General features: G+C 45.9%; 1 protein-coding gene across 1 annotated transcript in view; it reads right to left on the reverse strand.

Moving 5' to 3' along the window:
* The window catches only part of LOC132825752 (NADPH oxidase activator 1-like), an 81,518-nt gene that overhangs the window by 56,065 nt on the left and 586 nt on the right, over positions 1–24,867 (reverse strand). Inside the window, exons 2-4 of the mRNA XM_060841202.1 lie at positions 21,026–21,108; positions 11,454–11,562; positions 2,667–2,801 (exon numbers count right to left, since the gene is read on the reverse strand). Coding sequence (XP_060697185.1) covers positions 2,667–2,801; positions 11,454–11,562; positions 21,026–21,108 — 327 coding nt within the window. The remainder of the gene's footprint in view (positions 1–2,666; positions 2,802–11,453; positions 11,563–21,025; positions 21,109–24,867) is intronic.

Consider the following 24,867-nt stretch of genomic DNA (forward strand, 5'->3'; position numbering starts at 1 on the left):
GTGAGCTGTGAGGAGGATGCTATGTGATTTGGAAAAACAGGAGTGTGCAAATACATGCCAGATGTGGATAAACATAAGGGTATCCAATTTGCTGGCAAAACAGGAAAGCAGGTTATTTTCTGAATAGTGATAAATTGGGAATGGGAGAGGTGAGATGAGACCTGGGTGTTCTTCTGAAAGTAAGCATGTTTTGATGCAGCAAGCAAAATGAGCAAATGGTATGTAGGCCTTTATAGTGAGATGATTCAAGCACAACAGCAATCGTACAGGGTCTTGGTGAGACCACACCTGGACTACTAGTCTTCTTATATGAGGAAGAATGTCCTGGCTGTGGTGGGAATTCAACACAAGTTTACCAGACTCATTCCTGGGACGGCAGGATTGATGTTCGATGAGATACTGAATTGATTTGGACTATATTCACTGCATTTCAGAAGAGGAGGGATCTCATAGAAGCATATAAAACGCTAAAAGGACTAGACAGGAGAAATGCAGGATGAATGGGGAGTCTAGAACTAGGGATCACACTTTAAGGATAAAAGATAGGCCATTTAGGACGAGGATCAAGAGAAATTGCTTCACACACAGAGCTTGTTGAATTCTCTGTCATAGAAAGCTGTTGAGGCCAAAATATTGAATGGTTTTCAAGAATGGGCTGAAGGGATCAAAGGGTATGGGGAGGAAGTGGGAGCAAGATACTGAGTTGGATGATCAGTCTTGATGAAATTGAATGACAGAGCAGGCTCACAGAGCAGAATGGCCTACTCCTCCTCCAACTCTCTACATTTCTATCTCTCTACATCTCAAGCTTCTGGCAAAGTCTCGTCATCAAGAAAATATGCTTTTTTAATTCTATCTGCCAAAATAGACAATTTTCTATATTATACTCTATTTGCCAGATCTTTGCCCACAACTCATTTATAAATCTTTATGGATACCCCTTATGTCCTCATTGCAACTCACTTTCCTAACTACTTTTGTGTCATCAGCAAACTTAGCCGTATCTTTGGTTCCTTCACTCAAATCATTCATCTAAATTGTAAGGTGCTGAGGCTCCAGTACTGACCCCAGCAGAGATCACTTGTGACAAATTTTCGGTGTCCAGTTAACATATCCCTACCAGTGAGGTCAGGCTAACACATGTGTCGCTCCCAGTTTATTCCTCATTCTTTTCTTAAATAGTAGGGTTACATTTGTAACCTTCCAATCTGCAGAATTTTGGAAGATGACTACCAATGCATCCTCTTTTTTTTGAGTTACCTTGCAGCACCCTGGACTTGTTGATCTAGGATGGACCAAAGAAACTGTTATAAGACTGAGAGAGACCATTTAATCCATCACAAACAAACCAGCTGTCCATCTAATCCCACATTCCAGCACCTGATCTATAGCCTTGTCTCAGAATGTTCCTGCACAGATTTCCTGAGCTCAGAGACATCCTTATCTTATTGTTACAACATCACCAGCATGAGTGAACCAATAAAGGGAAGGTGCTAAGAAAGGTCACACATCACACTAAGGATCAAACAGCACTGTTAAAGGAGGGACCTACATTTAATGCTATCGATGACTTTGAACAATGGGCTCTTATCTCATACACATGCATCGCTACAAATTCAGTTAGGTTCTGTACAGTAATATATCAGGAAACAAACAAACCTCTGAGTTTGACTTATCCAAACAAATCAAATGCATCTCTTACTTGAACAAGACCATAATTACATGCAATTGAGGCCACAGGAGGGTCTGGTAACTGAACGGATCCCCATTTAGTGCTTTCAGTGCTTTCTCCCCAATTTGCCTTGGCAGCAGCTTATTGCTTATATATTCAATCTCTTACATAATCCAAGAGATTTGGGTTGCATTTTTCTGACAGGTTGGGTGTGAGAATGCCTGAAGGTGGGTCCTCTCAGTCTTGGTGACTAAATGGATTGTCTGCCTTTCAATTCACAGGGAATACCATTAGGTTATACCAAGGAAGAGACACACTAGCTCAGCTCTGAAGCTGGAGATGCTCCACAGATTAGAAAAGAGACAGAGAAGAGACAGAAACAGGGATAATGTTTTTGGTGGACAGCCTTTCGTGAGAACTGAAGAGGTTAAAAACATAACATAAAGAGGAGATTTAATGATATTAGGTGAAGGTTTAGAGACAGGTAGGAAAGCTTTATTCATGTCAAGAGAGATGGGGTCTGAAACTGGAAAGGGATAGAGATAAAAACCACATCTATTTAAAATACCTGGATATATACTTGACTTGCCAAAACCTAGAAGGGCAAAATGAGCTACAGACCGATAGCTGCAAAGTGGATTTGGCTCTTTTTCAGCCAGTGCAGACACAATGGATCAAATGGTCTCTTTTCATTCCATAAATGTTCTACATTTCTGCAGATCAGAATTATTATTCAGTAACGGGCTTTTGAAATGCTCCTTTCAACAGTTAGGTTCAAGTTTGTAGAGAGATACGATGAAGTGCAATTGCTGAGTGTTTCATACAGCTCAAACGTGAAGCTCTGCTGCAATTAATGTAAACTTTGAGCAGTCATCAATCATGTAGCGATTGCATAATAGCAGCTCCCTGTCACAGAGCACACAAAGGAGGCATTCACAAAATGTCACGTCCACAGCTCATCTCTAGAAGTCCATGAGAATTTTTAACAACTTACTTTTACCATGTTCAATGCTCTGTCAAGTTTAGTGACTGTGCCTTTGGTCCCCAATTGCAAAGCATCTTCCAGGGTTTGCTGAGCTTCCAGCCACTGGCCCAGTCTGCTGTACACTGCAGCCAAGTTGTACAGAACCTGGGGAATGATAGCAAGAACAAGAATTAACTCGCACGGGGACAATATTGCACAATAATGATTCACACCCTCAGAATTTTTACCTAAACTGAGGGTGCGCCTTAAAAAATTCAGTCACTGCATTTGGTTGAACTAGTGACAGGGGTGGTGTTGACTTCTGTGCCAGTAAAAAGCAGTGTCACTGGTGATGACAACATAGTGAGCTTTTTCAGAATTACATACTAGTAAATAGAACAGGGACAGCCATTCAGCTCAACCTGTTGTATGTACATGGAATGAGCTGCCCAAGGAAGTGGTAGAGGCTGGTACAATTACATTTAAAAGGCATTTGGATGAATACATGAAATAGGAAGGGTTTAGAGGCAGGTAAAAACAATGACTGCAGATGCTGGAAAACAGATTCTGGATCAGTGGTGCTGGAAGAGCACAGCAGTTCAGGCAACATCCAAGGATTTAGAGGGATGCAGGCCAAATGTTGGCAAATGGGACAAGTTTATATTAGGATATCTGATCTGTGCGGACAAGTTAGACCGAAAGGTCCAAGTTTCTATTCCGTATGACTCTTATGGTTCTATGACTCTGTGCGTGACAGGTGTGAGCCAATTAAACCCATTCCTCTCATTACCATGAAAATGTTTTTCTTTTAAGTAATCCAAATTCCTTTTGAAAATTACTGTTGTATTTGCTTCAATTGCCTTCTAATGCACTCCACATCATAAAATTCAGTTTGTGAAAAAAAATCTCACTCATCTCTATCTCCGCTCCCCGCTTCTTTCATCAATTACTGTAAATCAGTGGGCTCCGTTTACAGACTGACCACTAAACGTCACATCTGACTTTGAAAGGCAAATCATGTCTTCAACAGTCATTGAGTCATAGAGATGTACAGCATGAAAACAGACCCTTCGGTCCAACTTGTCCATGTTGACCAATTATCCTAAATTAATCTAGTCCCCACTTTGCCCATATCCCTCTAAATTCTTTCTATTCATATGCCCATCCAAATGTCTTTTAAATGTTGTAATTGTACCAGCCTCCACCACTTCTTATGACAGCTCATTCCATACACACACCACCCTTTGCATGAAAACATTGCCCCTTAGGTCCCATTAAATCTTTCCCTTCTCACCCTAAACCGATCATCAGTATATGGAATGCTTAAGCAGAAGAGAGAGGCTGAATCAATTCAGTCTAGTAGGAAGAAGTTTGAGTTACAAGAAGAGGTTGGATAGCCTGGGATTTTTTTTTTCCCTTGATGTGCAGGAGGCTGAGGGGTGACCTTATAGTGGTCTATAAAATCATGAGAGGTGTAGATAAGCCGACAGTAGGGGAGTCTAAAACTACAGGGCATTGGTTTAAAGGTGAGACGGAAGAGGTACAAAAAGAGCCAGAGGGGCAATTTTTTTCACACAGAAGGTGATGACTGTCTGGAACGAGCTGCCAGAGGTGGTAGATGAAGCAAGTACAATTTTGTCATCTAGTAGTACATTTAGACAGGTACGTGGATGGGATAGGCATGAAGGGATATGGATCAAACGCAGGCATGGGCAAGTGTGACCGAAAGGCCTGTTTCCATATCTCTCTGGCTGTAACATGTAGCGCCAGGTTAATGGACATGGCAGGACTACAGTCTGAAGTGTATTTATTGTACTGCAAGGACTATAACAGATAAGGCAGCTGAGCTTAGAACCTGGATTTGTCCATGGAACTATGACGTGGCAGCCATTGCAGAAATATCGTTAAGAGAAGGGCAGACTGGCAGTTCAACATTCCAGAGTTTAGATGTTTCAGGCATGATAGAGAGGGATGGAGGAGTTACATTACTGATAAAGGAGAATGTCACAGCACTAGTAAGAGAGGATATCTTGGAGGAATATCCAGCATGACAATATGGCTAAGACTTGGAAATAAAAAAGGTGCAACCACTGTGATGCGGTTATACTATCGGCGTCCCAGTAGCCAGCAGGAATTAGAGAAACAGGTATGTATGCAATCATGGAAAGATATGAAGATTATAGGGTTGTGGTCGTGGGTGATTTCCCTAATATTCATTGGGGTGCTCAGGCGTTTAGATGGGGCAGAATTTGTCGGATATATCCAAGAGGATTCTTGAAACAATATGTGGATAGCCCAACTGAGGAAGGGGCTGTACTAGATGCTGTACCAGGGAATTAGCCTGGTCAAGTGATCACAGTTGCAGTAGAGAAGCTGTGATCATAATCCCGTTAGGTTTAGGATAGTTATAGAAAGGGATAAGACTGGTCCTCATGTGAAGGTACTAAATTGGAGGAAGACTAGTTACAACAGTATTAAGCAGGGAGTGTGTGAGGTTCTTAATGAGTATTTTGCATTGGTATTCACCAAGGAGAAGACATGGATGTTGGTAAGTATAGAGAGGGTTTGTTGATACTAAGATACTAAGATGTTGATATTAAGAAAGAGGTGGTGTTAGGTGTCTTGAAAAGCATTAAATTACATAAGTCCCCAGCACCTGATGGGATCAATGCCAGGATACTGAATGAGGTATGGATTGCTGGGGCCTTGACAGAGAGATCTGTATTCTGTTTAGCCACAGGCCAAGTCCCTGAAGAATTGCCAATGCTGTTCCTTTAGATAAGAATGGCAAAAGGAATAGTCCAGAAAATTATAGGTAGGTGAGCTTTACATCAGTGGTAGGAAAATTAGATTTTAACAGGCATGACTTACATGCACATAGAGAAGAATGGACTTATTTGGGATAGTCAGCATGGCTTTATGCAGGGGATGTCTTGTCTTAAAAATGTGACTGAGTTTTTGGGGAAGCAATAAAGATGATTGATCACGATAAGACAGTGGATGTTGTCTACATGGGCTTTACTTAAGCATTTGACAAGGTTGATCATGGCAGGCTGGTCCAGAAGTTCAAATTGCATGGAAGCCATGGTGAGTTAACAAGTTAGACATGAAAGTGGCTTGGCAATAGAAGGCAAAGGGTAGTTGTGGATGGGTGTTTTTCTGACTGGGTATTGGAGATCAATAAGGTCCAGCACTGGGACCTCCATTATTTGTAATAAAATGTCAGTGGTCTGATTATTACATTTGTAGATGACACAAAAAGTAGTGGAGTTGTAGGTAATGAGGAAGGATATTAAAGATTGCAGGATATAGATCAGCTGGAAATTTGGGTGGAGAAATGACAGATGCAGTTCATGAGTATAAGATGATGCATTTTGGGAGGTCAAATGCAAGAGGAAGGTATACTGTGTTACGACACAAGGTAGCCACTCCCCCCCTGCCCCCACTGAGACAGACAGACAGACAGACAGACAGACAGACAGACACACACACACACTCATTTAAATCAGCAATACAGACAAGTTTTAACCTGTGCTATAAGCTGCTAACATTTGAAAGGCCAAAACTATCCCCAAAGGTCACTACTTAAAGTAAAAATTAACAACTTTATTTTTAAAAAAGTCTAACCGAGATTAATTAACTAACAACTACTTACAACTCCTTTCTCTAACCTAACTTTTATTTTCCCTTCTATAATACCAGTCTAATAAACCCCACAATTAAGATTTACTAAAAAATTCAAATTTCAGAACCAGCCAGCTGTCAAACCTTCTCTTTGTATCTTCTTCTTAGTGTTTCTGTTTCACAGGTCATCAATAGATAAAGGTACCTTTAAGAGAGCTATTCTGGAGGAAGTCTGCATATGTTGGTGGCTTAGCGGTTCTCCCCCAATTGTTCAATTTTTCCCAGTCTTATATCCCAAAGCATTAGATCGTTTTGTTGGTTTTTAATGGTGTCAAAATACCAAAATCAAACTTGGAGTTTATTATCGTGGGGCATAATTTAAACTGATTGACTGAATTTGAATTTGTTTTTGTTGCATAGCAAACCATGTACCAAATATCCTATTGTAAATTCTCCAGCACTGTGTGTGCTTGCTAAGACATTCAACTCTCTTAAAGGTACAGTACTCCTTACACCTTCAAAACAAGTATAAATGGCCAGATGTTTCAGAGCATTGATATACAGAGGGATCTTGGGGTCCAAGTCTATAGCTTCCTGAAAGTAGCAACACAAGTGGATAATGTGGTAAAGAAGGCATACGGCATGTCTGCCTTCATCAGTCAGGGCATTGAGTATAAAGGTTGGCAAGTCATATTGCAACTACATAAGTCTTTGGTCAGGCTACATTTGGAGTAGTGCGCACAGTTTTGGTTCCCTCTCTATAGGAAGGATGGAGAGGGTGCAGAAGAGATTGACCAGGAAATTGCCTGGATTGGAGTGTATTAGCTGTTAGAAAAGGTTGGAAAAACTTGGACTGTTCCACTAGAGCATCAGAGATTGAAGGCAACCTGATGGAGTTATATAAAATAATGAGAGGGTAAATAGTCAAAGTCTCTTTCCCAAGGTGGAAATGTCAAATACTAGGGGGCATAGTTTAAGGAGAGAAGGGAAAGTTTAAAAGGAGATGTGCAAGATGGTTTTTTTGTTTGATTTTACACAGAGGATAGTAGGTGTCCAAAATGTGACACTGGGGAGGTGGTAGAAGCAGATACAATAGCAAAGTTGAAGAGGCATTTAGACAGACATAACAGGCAGAGAAGAGGGATACAGACCTCATGCAGGCAGATTGGATTGGTTTAGAATAATTTAGTGGTTGGCACAGAAATGGTGGGCCAAATGGCCTGTTCCTGCGCTGTACTGTTCTACATTCACACAAATGCCAGGCATTTTAACATCTTCAATAACAATCTAACCATCACATTCTGACATTTACTGCTGTTACCATCACTGAATTCCCCCACTATCAACATCCTGGGGGCTACTATTGACCAGAGAGTCAATTGGATCCACCATTAAAATACAGTGTCTTCAAGAGCAGGTCAGAGGCTAGGAAAACTGGCAAGTAACTCACCTCCTGACTCCCCAAAGTCTGTCTACCATCTACAAGGCACAAGGCAGGAGTGTGATGGAATACTCCCCACTTGTTTGAATGAGTGCAGTTCCAACAATACTCAATAAGCTTGACACTTTGCAGGAAAAAGCAGCTCACTTGATTGGCATCACATCTGCAAGCATCTACTCCCACTCCTAGACATTCAGTAGCAGCTGTACTATCAACAAGATACATTGCAGAAAGTCACCAAAGATCCTGAGAAAGGATCTTTGAAACCCACAACTACTTCACCCAAGAAGGACAAGGGCAGTAGATGCAATGGGAACACCATCACTGCAAGCTGCCCTCCAAACCACTCACCATGTTCACTTAGAGATATATAACTATTGCTAGGTTACAATCCTGGAACTGCCCTCTTAACAGCATTGTGGATCTATGACAGCAACAGTTCAAGAAGACAGCTCACCAGCATCATCTCAAGGACAACTATGGACCAGCAACAAATTTTGACCAGCCAGTGAGGGCTATATGCCATGAGAGAATATATAAAAAAAACAAACTGAGTATTACTGTCCTGTATTAATGTTGCTTTTATTTGGAGTAAAAGACTGCATACACAGAGTTCTAGAATTTCCTGTTTCTGAGAAATATTTCTCACTGGAAAGTTTAAAATTCAAAATGTACGACTGTTCAGATGGAGTCCACTGATTCAACCGTTCATACAAGAGTCATAGAATCATGCAGTACAGAACGGGCCCTCCTACCCATTGAGTCGGTAATGCCAAAAATACACTCTATGCTAGTTCCACCTTCCCTCACTAAGCACACAGCCTTGAATATATGGCACTTCAAAGAACAAAGAAAGAACAATGCAGCACAAGAACACACCCTTCGCCCCTCCAAGCCTGCACCGCCATGTTTTGGCCCCGCAATACCAAAACCTTTGTTCCTTACAGGATCCCTATCCCTCTATTCCCTTCCTATTCATGTATTCATCCAGCTGTTTTTTGAATGCTTCCATCACCTCCTCTGGCAATGCATTCCAGGCAATCACCACTCTCTGTGTTAAAAACATGCCTCGTACATCTCTCTTAAACTTCTACCCTCACACCTTGAACCTGTGCCCCCTAGAAATTGACCCCTCCACCTTGGAAAAAAGCATCATAGTTTCCACTCTATCCATGTCATTCATAATCTTATGAACTACTATTAGATCACCCCGTAACCTCCTGCGTTCCAGAAAAAACAAACTCAGTCTAGCCAACCTTTCTTCATTGCTACAATTGCCCATACCAACATCCTGGTAAATCTTTTCTGTACTCTTTCCAAAGCATCCATATCCTTCTGATAATGTGGCGATCAGAACTGTAGGCAATATTCCAAGTGTGGCCTAACTAAAGTTCTATAAAGCTGCAGCTTAACGTGTCAATCCTTATACTCAAAGCCCCTTCCAATGAAGGCATGTATGCCATAAGCTTTTTTTTTAAACTGCCATATTTACCTGAGCTGCCACCTTCAGTGATTTGTGGACCTGCACACCCAGATCCCACTGCATATCAATACTCCAAAGGCTTTTGCCATTCACTGTATAATTTCTAACTGTACTTGACCTTCCAAAATACATCACTTCACAGTTATCCAGATTTAACTCCATCTGCCAATTTTCTGCCCATGCCTCCAACTGATTGATATCTTGGTGTATCCTCTGACAATGCTCCATACTATCTGCAGATTTTTAGCATGAATGGACATTTTGGTCGGCATGGACCAGTTTGGGCCAAAGAGCCTGTCTCTGCGCTGTAGGACTCTGTGAACTCCGCCAATCTTTTCTCATCCACAAATTTACTAATTTGGTCAGCTACATTTTCCTCCAAACCATTTATGTAGACCATGAACAGCAGAGGTTCCAGCAATGATCCCAGTGGACACCACTAATCACAGTCATAGAACATAGAACAGTACAGCACAGAACAGGCCCTTCAGCCAATGATGTTGTGCCGAGGATTAATCCTAATGTAAAATAAAATAACCTTACCTACGCATCCCTCAATTCACTGCCACTTTGTGACTATACAGCAGGCACTTAAATATCCCTAATGACTCTGCTTCAACCACTACAACTGGCAAAGTGTTCCATGCATTCACAACCCTGCGTAAAGAACCTACCTCTGACGTCTCCTCTATACCATCCTACTTATATCTTAAAACTATGATCCCTTGTGCCAGTCAATCCTGGATAGTGAAGAAGGCATTTGGTATGCGATCCTTTATTGGTCAGAGCATTGAGTATAGGAGTAGAGAGGTAATGTTGCAGCTGTATAGGGCATTGGTTAGGCCACTTTTGGAATATTACATGCAATTCTGGTCTCCTTCCTATTGGAAGCATGTTGTGAAACTTGAAATGGTTCAGAAAAAAATTACAACGATGTTGCCAGGGTTGGAGGCTAGGTTGAATAGGCTTTTCCTGGAACATCGGAGGCTTAGGGGTGACCTTATGGAGGATTGTAAAATCATGAGGGGCATGGATAGGATAAATAGACAAAGTCTTTTTCTGGGGTTGAGGAGCCCAGAACAAGAGGGCATAAGTTTAGGGTGAGAGGTGAAAAATTTCAAAGAGACCTTAGGAGCAACTTTTTCACGCAGAGGACAGTGTGTATATGGACTGAGCTGCCAAAGGAAGTGGTGGAGGCTGGTACAATTACAACATTTAGTCATAGAGTCATAGAGATGTACAGCATGGAAACACACCCTTCGGTCCAACCTGTCCATGCCGACCGGATATCCCAACCCAATCTAGTCCCACCTACCAGCACCCGGCCTATATCCCTCCAAACCCTTCCTATTCATATATCCATCCAAATGCCTCTTAAATGTTGCAATTGTACCAGACTCCACCACATCATCTGGCAGCTCATTCCGTACACGTACCACCCTCTGTGTGAAAAGGTTGCCCCTTAGGTCTCTTTTATATCTTTCCCCTCTCACCCTTAACCTATGCCCTCTAGTTCTGGACTCCCCGATCCCAGGGAAAAGACTTTGTCTATTTATCCCATCCATGCTCCTCATAATTTTGTAAACCTCTATAAGGTCACCCCTCAGCTTCCGACGCTCCAGCGAAAACAACCCCAGCCTGTTCAGCCTCTCCCTATAGCTCAAATCCTCCAACTCTGGCAACATCCTTGTAAACCTTTTCTGAACCTTTTCAAGTTTCACAACATCTTTCCAATAGGAAGGAGACCAGAATTACATGCAATATTCCAACAGTGGCCTAACCAATGTCCTGTACAGCCGCAACATGACCTCCCAACTCCTGTACTCAATACTCTGACCAATAAAGGCAGCTGCATGGGTATATGAACAGGAAGGGTTTAGAGGGATATGGGCTGGATGCTGGCAAATGGGACTAGATTAGGTCGGGATATCTGGGCAGTATCAGTTGGACCGAAGGGTCTTTTTCCATGCTGCACATCTCTATGACATTTGGAAAGAGCTGTTAGGATGGCCAGGGGCTGGCCTAGCTACTGACAGCCAGATCCTGTGAAAGTATAAAAGAAAGTTGCAGGTTTCAACAGAACAATGAAGGAACCAAAGCCCATGGTAATGTTGATTAACTCTCTTGGGGACAGGATCTCACAGTGGAGTTGTTTTGTTTAAAATGTTACAGGATGCAATCATTCAAATTTACTGTTCCCTCATTTTCACCTGAATGAAGCATGATGGGAAAATGGCAAATGATACTAGAAGCACTATAGTTTTCTTACCTCCCAAGCATACAGTCTGTGTTTCAGTCCCAACTGTGTGTAGTCAATCACTGAATTACCACGTAAATTATTTTGAGCATGTTTAAAATCTCCCAGGGCCTCATCAAACCTATAATGATAAAGAGAATATTTTACATACATGGAATTGAATTATCCCAGACTAACACACAAGAAGCAGAAGTGAGTCTAGAGAGGGGGATAGAAATCTAGATTAATGTACAGAGTGAGTTCATCCAGATTAACATTTCAAAATTGAACTGATCTCCTGAGGCCTACAGGATCTGCAGCTTGGTGATGACTGTAATACATTGCTAACTCTGCACCAGATTTGAAAGCCACACTGAATCTACACAATTATACACACAAGAAACCCAGCTAAAACAAAACTCATGTCAACTTAGACCTAGTCAGTTTGAAATATTTCACGATCCATATGTGATGAAGCAGACAATCTGTAACATGTTGAGCACTTCTCACATTTTGGAAGCTATACTGAATTGAATTAGCTTTATTGTCACACGTACTAGATCACCAATTGCAGCACCATTTTAAGTAAAAAGGTACCTAGGTACAATTCTTAGTTACAGAATGGAGAAATTAAGAAAAAAAAAGTTACCTACAGCTATACACAGTATGACTATAAATTAGAAAATAAACAGGCAAAGTTTAGAAGACACACATCAGAGTCTCTCTCCAAAGGCTTTCTGTAGCAGATCAGCACACCATTAATGAGGATATCCAGTGGCAAATCAACCTCACCAGCTCAGTTTTCTCCAGTTTACAATCAAACAGACAACACAGCTGAGAATTAGGCAGAATAGATCATTCGGAGGGAAACTGAGAAAGCAAATGGAGTATAAGTAGAGACTAAAAGTTCACAGAAAAGGGAACCCCAAAACTCCTCTTTTGGTAAATAAACAGTGAAGGATGGTAAAAGGACGTGTAGAGGTAAAGGGAAGAGTAGAGACAAAGACAGGAAATGGGGATTTGTGTGTGAAAGAAAGGCTGAGGTAGGGTTGCATCCATCTTCACTAATTAACAAGGTGCTGTCCAGGTCATGGTGAAAAAGGATGTTTGAGAAGGGTTTAAAGTTGATAACGAGAAGGTATTGGATTAACTTAAAGTTGATAAGGCACTGGGACTGAATGGGATGCATCCAAGAACACTGAAGGAAGTGAGAATGGAAATTGCAGAGGCACTGACCAACATTTTCCAATTCTTCTTCAACTCAGGGTGGTGCCAAAGGACTGGAGCTTTGCAAATGCTACACACTCTTGCTCAAAGAAGAGTATAAAGATGAACCCAGCAACAACAGCAAAATCTTTTAAACAGACAGTAGGTGTCTCTCAACACAGCCTCCATCAATCACTCCCAAGGACAGGGACATAATGGAATTAGATGCACTGTGAAGTACCCTCTTCTCTAATCTCAGTGGTAAGGACACTTCTAGACATGATAATTCAGGAATAAAATTAATTGTCTCTGGTAAGTGTGGGTTAACTAAGGAAAGCCTGCAAAGTCAAAATGCACTTCATAGAACATGATTTGGAGATGCCAGTGTTGGACTGGGGTGTACAAAGTTAAAAATCACACAACACCAGGTTATAGTTCAACAGGTTTAATTGGAAGCACACTAGCTTTCGGAGTACTGCAATCACCTGAAGGATTAGCACTCGGAAAGCTAATGCTTCTAATTAAAGCTGTTGGACTATAACCTGGTGTTGTGAGATTTTTAACTTCATAAAACATTACAGCTTTGTACAGGTCCTTCAGACCTCGATGTTGCGCTGACCTGTGGAACCAATCTGAAGCCCATCTAACCTAATTTTCATCCATATGTCTATCCAATGACCATTTAAATGCCCTTAAAGTTGGCAAGTCTACTATTTGTTGCAGGCAGTGCATTCCATGCCCCTACTACTCTCCAGTAAAGAAACTACCTCAGACATTTGTCCTATGTCTATCATCCCTCAATTTCAAGCTATGTCCCCTCGTGCTAGCCATCGCCGCTTAACTAGAGGGAACTTTTCTTGATGAAATAACAGAGAAATCTGATGAGGTAATGCCACTGATGTGGTCTCCCTGGACTTCCAAAGTGTACTTTGGCCAAACAGCTTTGAGAACAAAATTAGAGCTGCTCATGGAACAAAACGGTCAGAAACTTGGATACAAAATGGGTTCAGAGACAAGCAATAAGACAGTCATGGAAGTAGGGTCAATCAAGACTTTCAAGAGGGAATTAGATCATTACCTGAAAAGAAAGAATAGAGAAGGGAGAAAATGGGGCTGTAGCATGATGTAAATTGCTCCTGAGAACCAGGACAGACATGATGGGCTGAATGGTCTCTTTCTATTGTGAGACCATGCAGTAAGGTTAATATAAAAGGAAGAGGGAATACATCCAAAGTAATGTCCAGTGGGGCAAGTGCAGAGTAACATCCAGTGAGGGAGATTGTGTGCAGATTCTTTTACAGCACAGCAGAGTATGTGTAGAATAATGCACAGCATAATGGAGCATGTCCATAGTAATGCCCAGCAAGAGGGCATGTCTGCAGATTCACAAACACCATAAGAATGTATGTGTAGGCAGGAGGGAGTGCAATACAAGGTAAAGGTGATTTGATTAGATTGGGATAGAATATATCACCTACAGTGAGAATCCCCCTCTACCTTTTTAATTAAAAGGAAAGCTTCCTCTGCTCTTTTAAATTGAAACTAATGCTCTTCTTACACTGTCCTCCAATCAAACAAAATAACCAGAACAGCAGGGATACAGGGTAATACTCCCCCGTTCTTTTAAACTGGAAGTAAAGCCCCATCAATTAGTTTAATATCTCCAAAACACTCCCTCTACTCTTAAACTGAAAGTAAAGCTCCTTCAACACTGTCCCTAACAAACACTCCCAGGACAGGGACAGTATAGAGTTAGATACAGAGTAAAGCTCCCTCAACTCCTGAAAAGAAAGTAAAGCTCCCTTGACACCATCCCCAACAAACACTCATAGGACAGGGACAGCAAGGGGTCAAATACAGAATAAAACACTCTCTACTGTTTCAGATTAAAGTAGAGCTCTCTCTATTCGTTGATGCAGAAAGTAAGTGTCTCCAAACACTGCCTCCATCAAACATTCCAAAGAACAGGGACATCATAGGATTAAGTGTCGAGTGAAAATACTTTTAAAATAAAAGTAAACATTTCTCCACCCTCCCACCAACAAGAGACACTCTAACCACCACCCCTTGACATTCAATGATATTACCACCACTGTAACATGTCATCAGGGCGCACCAACTTGGGGTTACCATTGACCAGAAACTCAACTGGACTCATCACATAAACAGAGTGGCTACAAGAGCAGGTCAGAGACTAGGAACATTGCGGCAAGTAACTCAACTCCTGACACCCCAAAGCCTATCCACCATCTACAAGGCACAAGGCAGGTGGGTGATGGAATACTCCCCACTTGCCCTGGATGGGTGCAGCTCCAACAACACAAAGAAGCTTGACACTGTCCAGAACAAAGTAGCTCCTGCTTGATTGGCACTACACCTACAAATATTCCATCCCTCCACCACTGGCACTCAGTAGCAGTAGTGTGTACTATCTACAAGATGCATTGCAGAATTTCACCAAAGATCCTTAGACCGCACCTTCCAAACTTGGGAACACCACCACCTGCAAGTTCCCCTCCAAGCCACTAACCAACCTGGCTTGGAAATATATCGCCGTTCTTTCACAGTCATTGGGTCAAAATCCTGGAAGTGCCTCCCTAGCAGCATTGTGGGTCAACCCACAGCAAGTGGACAGCAGTGATTCAAGAAGGCAGCTCACCACCACCTTCTCAAGGGCTAGCCAGTGACACCCAAGTCCCACAAATGATTAAAAAAACTGAAAGCAAACTGAAAGTTAAGCGTCCTTGACACTGTCGCCCATCAAAAAATCCCAGGACAGAACTAGATATAGTGTAAAGCTACCTCTACTCTTTTAAACTGTGTAAACATGAAAAACCATTTCCACCAACCACAAAAACTACGCATGGCATAGCACGCAATGAACTTAACCTACAACTGCAGAGGACTCCTGGGTGCTGCACCCTCCACCCAGATCCTTGATGGAAAAGGTAAGGAGCCTTTTGTAAAAGGCCTTCCGGTAGGGAATGACCCAGACAGGATTCACCTCTGTCCAGTTCTAAAAGGTTACGGAGAGGATTTTTTTGAGACGGCTCAGGCTGTGGGGCACCGTATCATGGAGGAGGGTCTGTTGGATGGGGCCAGTGCTAAATTCCAGACAACCAGGGATCAGTTCGTTTGGAAGTCCACTGCATAGCTCACCCAACTTGATTTCACAGGAGGCGTTACCTTGTTCTACAGGCTCTGCATAGCTTAGGTTGTGAACCAGATGTGGATTCACATCTTCTCAGCCAGCTGCACTGACATTATCCAGCTCACTCCTTCACCATCCGACAATCCCTGACTCTGGTCAGCCTGTTGCCCCAAACCCTGTGATCTGCTAGCCAGCAGAAACCGCAGCTCCCTTTAGAAAGGTGCCACTCTTGCAGAGACAATGCTCTGGTGTGAGCAGATCATATCCCAGATTTTGATCAGGTCCAAGTAAAAGCCAAGCAATTCCTCGAAGAAGATCCAAGGGCAGGACCACTCCACAAACAGGAACTGTATTTCACAATTGAGACCATGCACCATAAGGAAGAAATATGTCATCAGGGTGCACCACTTTGGAGAAGGTGCAACATAAAGGTATCATTGCAGGGGATGAAAGTGGAAAGTCGCTTCCTGGGTGCACATCAGCTCCTGAATGATATGGGAATAAGATACTATTGCAAACACAAACATGGGTGGAGGAAGGAGAACCTGAACAGGCTGGGGCTTTTTTCCCCTGGAACGTCAGAGGCTAAGATTATAGAGGCTTAAAAGATTATGAGGAGCATGTATAGGGTGGACAGCCAAGGTCTTTCTCCTAGAGTTGTGGAGCCCAAAACTAGAAGACATAGATTTAAGGTGACCTGATGGGTAACTTTTTCATGCTGAGAGGGGTGTGTTGATGGAACAAGATGGCAGAGGAAGTGGTGGATGCAGGTACAATTACAACCTTTAAAAGGCATCTAGATGGATATATGAATATGATGGGTTTAGAAGGATATGGGCCAAATGCCACAAATGGGACCAGGTCAGATTGACATGTCTGGTCAGCGTGGATGAGTTGGACTGAAGGGTCTGTTTCCATCCTGTATGACTCTATGATTCAATAATAGAACTAGCAGCTGAATTTCAATTGAATTGAATTGAATTTATTGAGCTCAACATTCCAGAGTATGGGAGGTTTCGGGCACAATAGTGATGGATGCTAAAAGAAATGGGGGCAATGGGTGACTGACATAGGATCCCATCACTGCAGTTATGAGACAGAATGTCTTAAAATGCTCTTCAAAAGAAGTAATCGCAGTCAAGCTTACCTTTTAAAAAAAGGATGACTACTTTGATGGGATTATATTAGTGGCTTCTCAACAATCAGAGGGACATTGTGGAGCAGATATTCATGCAAATCACAGAAAGAAGTGAGAGAAACAGGCTAATAGCTGCAGGAGATTTTAACTCTGTTAACATTAATTGGGACCACCTCATTGTGAAAGGATTACATGGGGTGGATTTTTTTTATAAGTGCATCCAAGAGAACTTTTTGTGCCAGTACACAGATTGTCCTACTAGAAATGGGGTATTGCAATATCGAATCCGAGAGGATGAAGCCAAGTGGTTGAAGTTTCAGTAGGCAAGCATTTTGAGACTGTGACCACAACTCAGTAATGGATAAGTATAGTGCAGAAGTGAAGTGTCTAACTGGGGGAAGACTAATATCAATCTCATGACACAGGATCTGACAAACAGACAGAGCAGTTACTTGTAGTTAAGTCTACATTTGGAAAGAGGAAGCCTTTTAAAAGTAATGTGTGAGAATTCAGAGCCAGCTTGTTCCTGTAGGAGTGAAGGGCAAGAGCAGTAATCTAGGGAATCCTGGATGCTAAGGGATAGAGTGTTTTAAAAAGGTAAAGAAGGAAGCATATGTCAGGTACAGCTCATTAAAAACAGGGGAGACCTTTCAAAAATATAGTGTGTGTAGGGGATTGAATAAAAGAAGAAATTAGGAGGGCAATTTGAAACAGCACGGTGGCTCAGCGGTTAACACCTCTGCTTCACAGCACCAGGGGACCCTGGAAGGGAGGTGGTGTCCAGTGACGGTAACACCACTGAATTTCAAGGAGCACTGGTTAGATTGTCTCTTAATGGTGATGATCATTTACCTAGCATTTGTGTGGCGTGAATGTTAATTGCCACCTGTCAGCCCAAGCCTGGTTATTTTGCAAATGCAACAAGATCTGGACGTGGGCTGCTTCAGTATCTGAGAAGTCACTGAATATTGCACAATCATCAGCAACTATCCCTATTTCAGATCTTAGGGATGGAGGAAAGGTCACTGATGAAGCAGCTGAAGATGGTTGGGCCAAGGACACTACCCTGCAGAATGTCCTGGAGCTGAGATAACCAACTTTCAGCAACCACAACCATCTTCAATGTGCCAAGTATGACTCTAACCACCAGAGAGTTTGTCCCTGAATTCCCACTGCTTACAGTTTTGCTAGAGCACCTTGATGACAGTCGGTCAAATGCAGTCTTGATGTCAAGGGCTATCCCTCTCAGTCAAGGGCTGCCCCTCTCCCCTCCCCTTTGGAATTCAGCTCTTTTGTCCATGTTTGAACTGAGGCCGTAATGAGGTCAGGAGCTGAGTGGCCCTGATGCAACCTAAACTGAGCATCAGTGAGCAGGTTATTGCTGAGAAGTTGTTACTTGATCGCACTGTTGATGACACCTTCCATCACTTTACTGATGATCGAGAGTAGACTGTTGGGGAAGTAATTGACTGGGTTGGATTTTGTCACACTTTTCATATACATGACATACTTGGGCAATTTTCCACATTGTCAGGTAGATGCCAATATCGTAACTGCACTGGAACAGCCTGGCTAGGGGAGCAGAAAGTTCTGTCAGTGCCTGTAACCTAAGGCAGTATCCAGTGTATCTGACCATTTCTACACAGCATGTAGAGTGAATTGAATTGACTGAAGAATGGTATCTGTAACGCTAGGGACCACTGGAGGAGGCTGAGATGGATCAAACACTCACCACTTTGGGCTGAAGATTGCTGCGAAAGCTTCAGCCTTACCTTCTGCCTTGATGTGCTAGGCTCTTCTATTGTTGAGGATGGAGATACTTGTGGAGCCTCCTCCTCCTCCAGAGAGTTGTTTACTTCACCACCACCACCCAAATGATGTGCAGGGTATGTGTATGTTAGGTGCACTGGTTTAGGGGTAAATGTAGAGTAATAGGGTATGGGGAATGGGTCTGGGTGGGTTACTCTTTGGAGGGCTGGTGTGGTCTGCTGGATGGAGACCATTGAAAAGCAGGAGACATACGCCCTCAAAATGTAAGTGCAGTCAATTCTGCACATTCAGCCATCAGGCTTCACAAAGTGATAGATGGAGATTCAGCCGGATATTTATTAAGTGAAAGGACTTAACCAAGCCCCTCAACATCCCCAGTGGCGTTGAGCTCATCTGGGCACCTTTACAGTCCCTCCTTTTCAGGATGTAATTAAATCTCTCCAGAGGAGAATGATTTCACCCTCATCAATAGAGTTGCAGGGAATAGATACTTTGTTGAAGAAGCTGGTCAGCTCAGATCCCAGCTGAGTCGGGTAAACATTCATGAAGTGAATCAGCATGTCCCCAAACCGAACTGTGAATTGGAGCAAATGGCCTAGCACGTTCTCCTTGATCCACAAGATCTCTGGATGAAAAGATGGGGCCAACAAGACAGCCATCCCACCAGGACTGGAGGCCAGGTGACTAATGTAGACTCCTCCCAGCTACTCCAGGAGCCACCTGACTTTGTCTCCTGGAATGGGCTAAGGTTCTTTCAGGAGGCTGACCATGGACTCCTATTCCTCGAAGAACTAGAGGATACAGAATCTGCGCTATGCCCCTCTGCTGCCATTGACATTGAAGCTGGCTACGGTGGCCTTCATGTCAACAGCAATGTGCAATCATTACCACTTTCACAACTGTTGGGTCCTACACCAACCAAACTCTGCCTCCGAGACCCAGCGTCTCCTAGAATTCGTCTGTGGGGATAAGGGTGACCTCATCCGTAAGCACCACATCTCCCACCACCTCCTCTAAGTCTGCGATGCTCATGATTGATGATCTTTTAGATCCTCGCCTCTGACCCCTATCCCACACAAAAAGTGTGGTGGGCTGGTTAGAAGGGTGAGGGGGCAGTGTAGGGGCCAGGAGGGATGGTGGAAAGAGAAAAAGGGGCAGAGTGTGTGGAGGCAGAGGATAGGGAAATGTAGAGCTGATGAAGAGATATAGAAGAGGGAAGGAAGAGAAGCAAGCCTCAAACCATCCCATGGGACTACAAGAAGAGGATCTTCTGCAGTGACCCTTGCAGTTTCAATTAAAATGCCAGGGGCATTGGGCAGCAGTTGGTCAGAATCTGACTCCACTTCAGGCACTGGGTCACCATCCGAATTAGGGGGAAGATTCCTTTTGAAGGTGGAGGTGATCAGCATAAATGTCTGGGAGGGAACGAGGAGGATTGGGCTGGCAAGGTGGCGCAGCCATTAGCACAGCTGCCTCACACTTCGGATTCTGTGGCAGGTACAGCACAGAGTTAGAAACAAAATAAACCTCACCCAATACCACAAAACTGAAAGTAAAGCTTGCTCAACACCGTCTCCTTCAAACAGTCCTGCAGCAGGTTAGAGGGTTAGATAAAGAATAAAGTAACCCCTTCTTGAAGTACCTTCTACAATATTCACACACTTCCAGTCCAAGTACAGCCGGTTAGAGGTAGAATAACAGTAACAGTACCTCTACTCTATCAACCAAAAACTAAAGCGCCCTTGACTCTCAAACACAAGATAAAGTTCCCTCTATACTCTCCCTATCAAATGCTCCCATGACAGGTGCAGTAACTGGATAGATACAGAGTAAAGGGCAGCATGGTGGTTCAGTAGTTAGCACTGCTGCCTCACAGTGCCTGGGACCCGGGTTCGATTCCAGCCTCAGGTGACTGTCTGTGTGAGGTTTGCACATTCTCTCCGTGTCTGCATGGGCTTCCTCCGGGTGCTCTGGTTTCTCCCCAGAATCCAAAGATGTGCAGGTTAGGTGGATTGGCCATGCTAAGTTGCTTATAATGTTCCAGGATGTATGTTAGGTGCATTAATCAGATATAAACATATGGGAATGGGAATGGGAATGGATGGGTTACTGTTCAGAAGGTCAGTGTGGATTTGTTGGGCAAAATAGCCAAGTTCTCTCTACTCTTTTAAACTGAAAATAAAGCTCTCTCTACACTGTCCCCATCAAAAGCTCTCAGGACAGGGACAAAGGGTTAGATAGAAAGTCACAGTTCCTGCTTTAAGCTGAAAGTAAAACTGACAGCTGTCCTACCCACCACAGACCCACTTCCCAGGAAAAACAAAGCGCAGGTTCCCTTACATCTCTAATCGGAGATGAACTGCACCTCTCTGGAAGAAACATATCGCCAAACGGTCATCTTTTGCAATAGTCTTGTCAAAAGCCTACAAAATAATCATTAAAATTAACTATGAATTTTAATCATAATGAACCACATTGCTCCCTTTTCCTCCTTATTGGCTCCCCTCTTGCTCCTCTTCCCTCTTCCCTCTTCCGTCTCTCCCCGTTAGTTCTACCTTTCCCTATCCTCTGCTTCCACAAACACTGCCCCTCTTTCTATTTCCACCAACCATCCTGGCCCCTACGCTGTCCCCTCACCCTTCCTGCCCACTATTCTTTCTCCCTCCCCACTTCTACCTAACATTTCCCTTTCCTCATCCAACTCTCCTTGTATAAACCCTCCCTTTGTCCCAACCCCAACTCCCTCCCCTCACTCTCCCCCACCACTCCCCCCTCACTTCCTCCATCTCCTCTCCTTTCTGCCACTCCCTCTATCCAGCCCACTCTCTTCTTTCTCCCTCCCTCCCTGACCTGCCAGTTCTTCCCATCTCCGTCCCTTTATTCTTCCACCCAGTTTCTCCACTCTCCCACCAATTCTTCCATCCTGCACTATCCACACTACTTTCCTCTCCCGTGCTCCCACTCCACTTCATTCACCCAGCCCCACCCCTATCTCTTCACCTCACCTCACCCTCCATCTCTGCCTTCACTCTCACCAATACCCCACCTCTATCTCTTTCAACACCCCAACCCCTCCCCTCCACCTCACACTCACGCCCGTCGCCTTTTCCCACCACCCCATCACCTTTCCCCTCTGCTCTCCCACTGCTCTCACTCTCTCCCCAATCCTACCTCGTCTTCTCCCCCCTCCCCTCTTCCTTTCCACATCCCCATCCTTCCCCCCTTCCCCCTCCTCCTCCTCCCCCCTTCCACCCCTTCCTTTACACCCCCCCATCCCCATTCCTCCTCCCCCTTCCTTCTTTCCCCTCCCCCCTCCTCCTTTACCACTCCCGCTTTCTCCCACCCTTCCTCTTTTCCCCCTCCCTCCTTTCCACCTCCGCCCGTTCTGCCTTTCCCCCTCACTCCCTTCCTCCTTTCCCCCCTCCCTCTTTCCTCCTTACCCCCTTCCTTCCTTACCCCTCCCGTTCCTTCCTTCCCCCCTCCCTTCCCTCCTTCCCCCCCTTCCTTCCCTCCTTCCCCCCTCCCCTCCTTCCTTCCCCCCTCCCTCCTTCCTTCCCCCCTCCCCTTCCCTCCCCACTTCCCACCTTCCTTCCCCCTCCCCCCTTCCATCCTTCCCTCCCCCTTCCCCCTCCCCTTCCTTCCTTCCCCCCTCCCCCCCTCCTTCCTTCCCCCCTCCCCCTCCCTCCTTCCTTCACCCTCCTTCCTTCCTTCCCCTCTCCCCTTCCTTCCTTCCCCCTCCCCTTCCCCCATCCTTTCTCCCACTCCCCCTTCCCCCCTTCCGTCCCACCCCCTCCCCTTCCTTCCTTCCTTCCCCCCTCCCCCTCCTCCCTTCCCCCTCCCTTCCTTCCCCCCTTCCCCTTCCTTCCTTCCCCCTCACCCTCCCCCCTCCCCCTTCCTTCCTTCCCCCTCCCCCCCTTCTTCCTTCCTTCCCCTCTCCCTTCCCCTCTTGCCCCCCACTTCCTTCCTTCCTTCCCCTCACCCCTTCATCCCTTCCCCACTCCCCCTTCCTTCCTTCCCCCCTTCCTTCCTTCCCCTTCCCCCTCCCCCTTCCTTCCCCCCTCCCCCTTCCTTCCCTCCCCCTCCCTCATTCCTTCCTTCCTTCCCCCTCCTTTCTTCCTTCCTTCCCCCCTCCCCCTTCCTTCCCTCCCCCTCCCTCATTCCTTCCTTCCCCCCTCCCCCTTCCTTCCTTCCCCCTCCTTTCTTCCTTCCTTCCCCCCTCCCTCCTTCCTTCTCCCTCCCTCCTTCATTCCCCCCTTCCTTCCTTCCCCCCTCCCTCCTTCGTTCCTTCCCCCCTTCCTTCCATCCCTCCCCCCACTCCTTCCATCCTTCCCCCCTCCCTCCTTCCTTCCCCCCTCCCTCCTACCTTCCTTCCCCCTTCCTTCCTTCCCCCCTCCCTCCTTCCTTCTCCCTCCCTCCTTCGTTCCTTCCCCCCTTCCTTCCTTCCCTCCCCCCACTCCTTCCATCCTTCCCCCCTTCCTTCCTTCCCCCTCCCTCCTTTCTTCCTTCCTTCCCCCTCCCTCCTTCGTTCCTTCCCTCCCCCCACTCCCACCTTCCTTCCCCCCCCTCCTTCCTTTCCCCTTTCTCCCTCCTTCCTTCCCCCTCCCACCTTCCTTCCTTCCCCCCTCCCCTCCTCTCACCTTCCTTCCTTCCCCCCTCCCCTCCTCTCACCTTCCTTCCTTCCCCCCTCCCTCCTTCCTTCCCCCCTCCCTCCCTCCTTCCTTCCCCCCTCCCTCCCACCTTCCTTCCCCCCTCCCTCCCACCTTCCTTCCCCCCTCCCCTCCCCCCTTTCTCCCTCCTTCCTTCCCCCCACCTTCCTTCCCCCCTTTCTCCCTCCTTCCTTACCCACTCCCCCCCTCCTTCCTTCCTTCCCCCCTCCCTCCTTCCTTCCTTCCTCCCTCCTTCCTTCCTTCCCCCCTCCGCCCTTCCTTCCCCCCTCCGCCCTTCCCCCTCCCTCCTTCCTTCCCTCCTTCCCCCCTCTCTCCTTCCTTCCCCCCTCTCTTTCCTTCATTCCTTCCTCCTCTCCCTCCTTCGTTCCCCCTCCTTTTTTTCCCTCCTCCTCCCTCCTCTCCCCCCCTCCCCCCACTTCCTTCCTTCCTTCCTTCCTTCCTTCCCCTCCCCCCTTTCTTCCTTCCTTCCCCCCTCCCTCCTTCCTTCCTCTCACCTTCCTTCCTTCCCCCCCCCTTCGTTCATTCCTTCCCCCTCTCCCTCCTTCGTTCCCCCTCCTTCTTTTTCCCTCCACCCCCCTTCCTCCCCCTCCCCCTCCCCCCTTTCTTCCTTCCTCCCCCCTTTCTTCCATCCTCCCCCTCCCCCTCCCTCCCTTCCCCCCTTCCTCCTTCCTCCCTCCTTCCTTCACCCTCCCTCCCCCCTCCCTCCCTCCTTCCTTCCCTCCCTCCCTCCTTCCTTCCTACCCCCCTCCCTCCCCCCTCCCTCCCTCCTCCCTCCCTCCTCCCTCCCTCCTTCCCCCCTCCCTCCCTCTCTCCTTCCTTCATTCCTTCCTCCTCTCCCTCCTTCGTTCCCCCTTTTTTTCCCTCCTCCTCCCTTCCTTCCTTCCCCCTTCCTTCCTCCTCCCTCCCCCTTCCTCCCCCCTTTCTTCCTTCCTTCCCCCTCCCTCCCTCCTTCCTTCCCCCTCCCTCCCTCCCTCCTTCCTTCCCCCTCCCTCCCTCCTTCCTTCCTTCGCCGTCCCTCCTCCCTTCCCCCCTCCCTCCCTCCTCCCTCCCTCCTTCCCCCCCTCCCTCCCGCTCCCTCCCTCTCTCCTTCCTTCATTCCTTCCCCCTCTCCCTCCTTCCTTCCCCCCTCCTTCCTCCTCTCCCTCCTTCGTTCCCCCTCCTTTTTTTCCCTCCTCCTCCCTTCCTTCCTCCTCCCTCCCCCTTCCTCCCCCCTTTCTTCCTTCCACCCCCTCCCCCCATCTTCCTTCTCTCCCCCCTCCCCCCCTTTCTTCCTTCCTCTCCCCCCTCCCCCTTTCTTCCTTCCTCTCCCCCTCCCCCTTCTTCCTTCCTCTCCCCCCTCCCCCCTTCTTCCTTCCTCTCCCCCTCCCCCCTTCTTCCTTCCTCTCCCCCTCCCCCCTTCTTCCTTCCTCTCCCCCCTCCCCCCTTCTTCCTTCCTCTCCCCCCTTTCTTCCTTCCTCTCCCCCCTCCCCCCCTTCTTCCTTCCTCTCCCCCCTTTCTTTCTTCCTCTCCCCCCTC

This window comes from Hemiscyllium ocellatum, chromosome 21 (assembly GCF_020745735.1).
Source record: "Hemiscyllium ocellatum isolate sHemOce1 chromosome 21, sHemOce1.pat.X.cur, whole genome shotgun sequence".
NCBI classification, from domain to species: Eukaryota; Metazoa; Chordata; class Chondrichthyes; order Orectolobiformes; family Hemiscylliidae; genus Hemiscyllium; species Hemiscyllium ocellatum.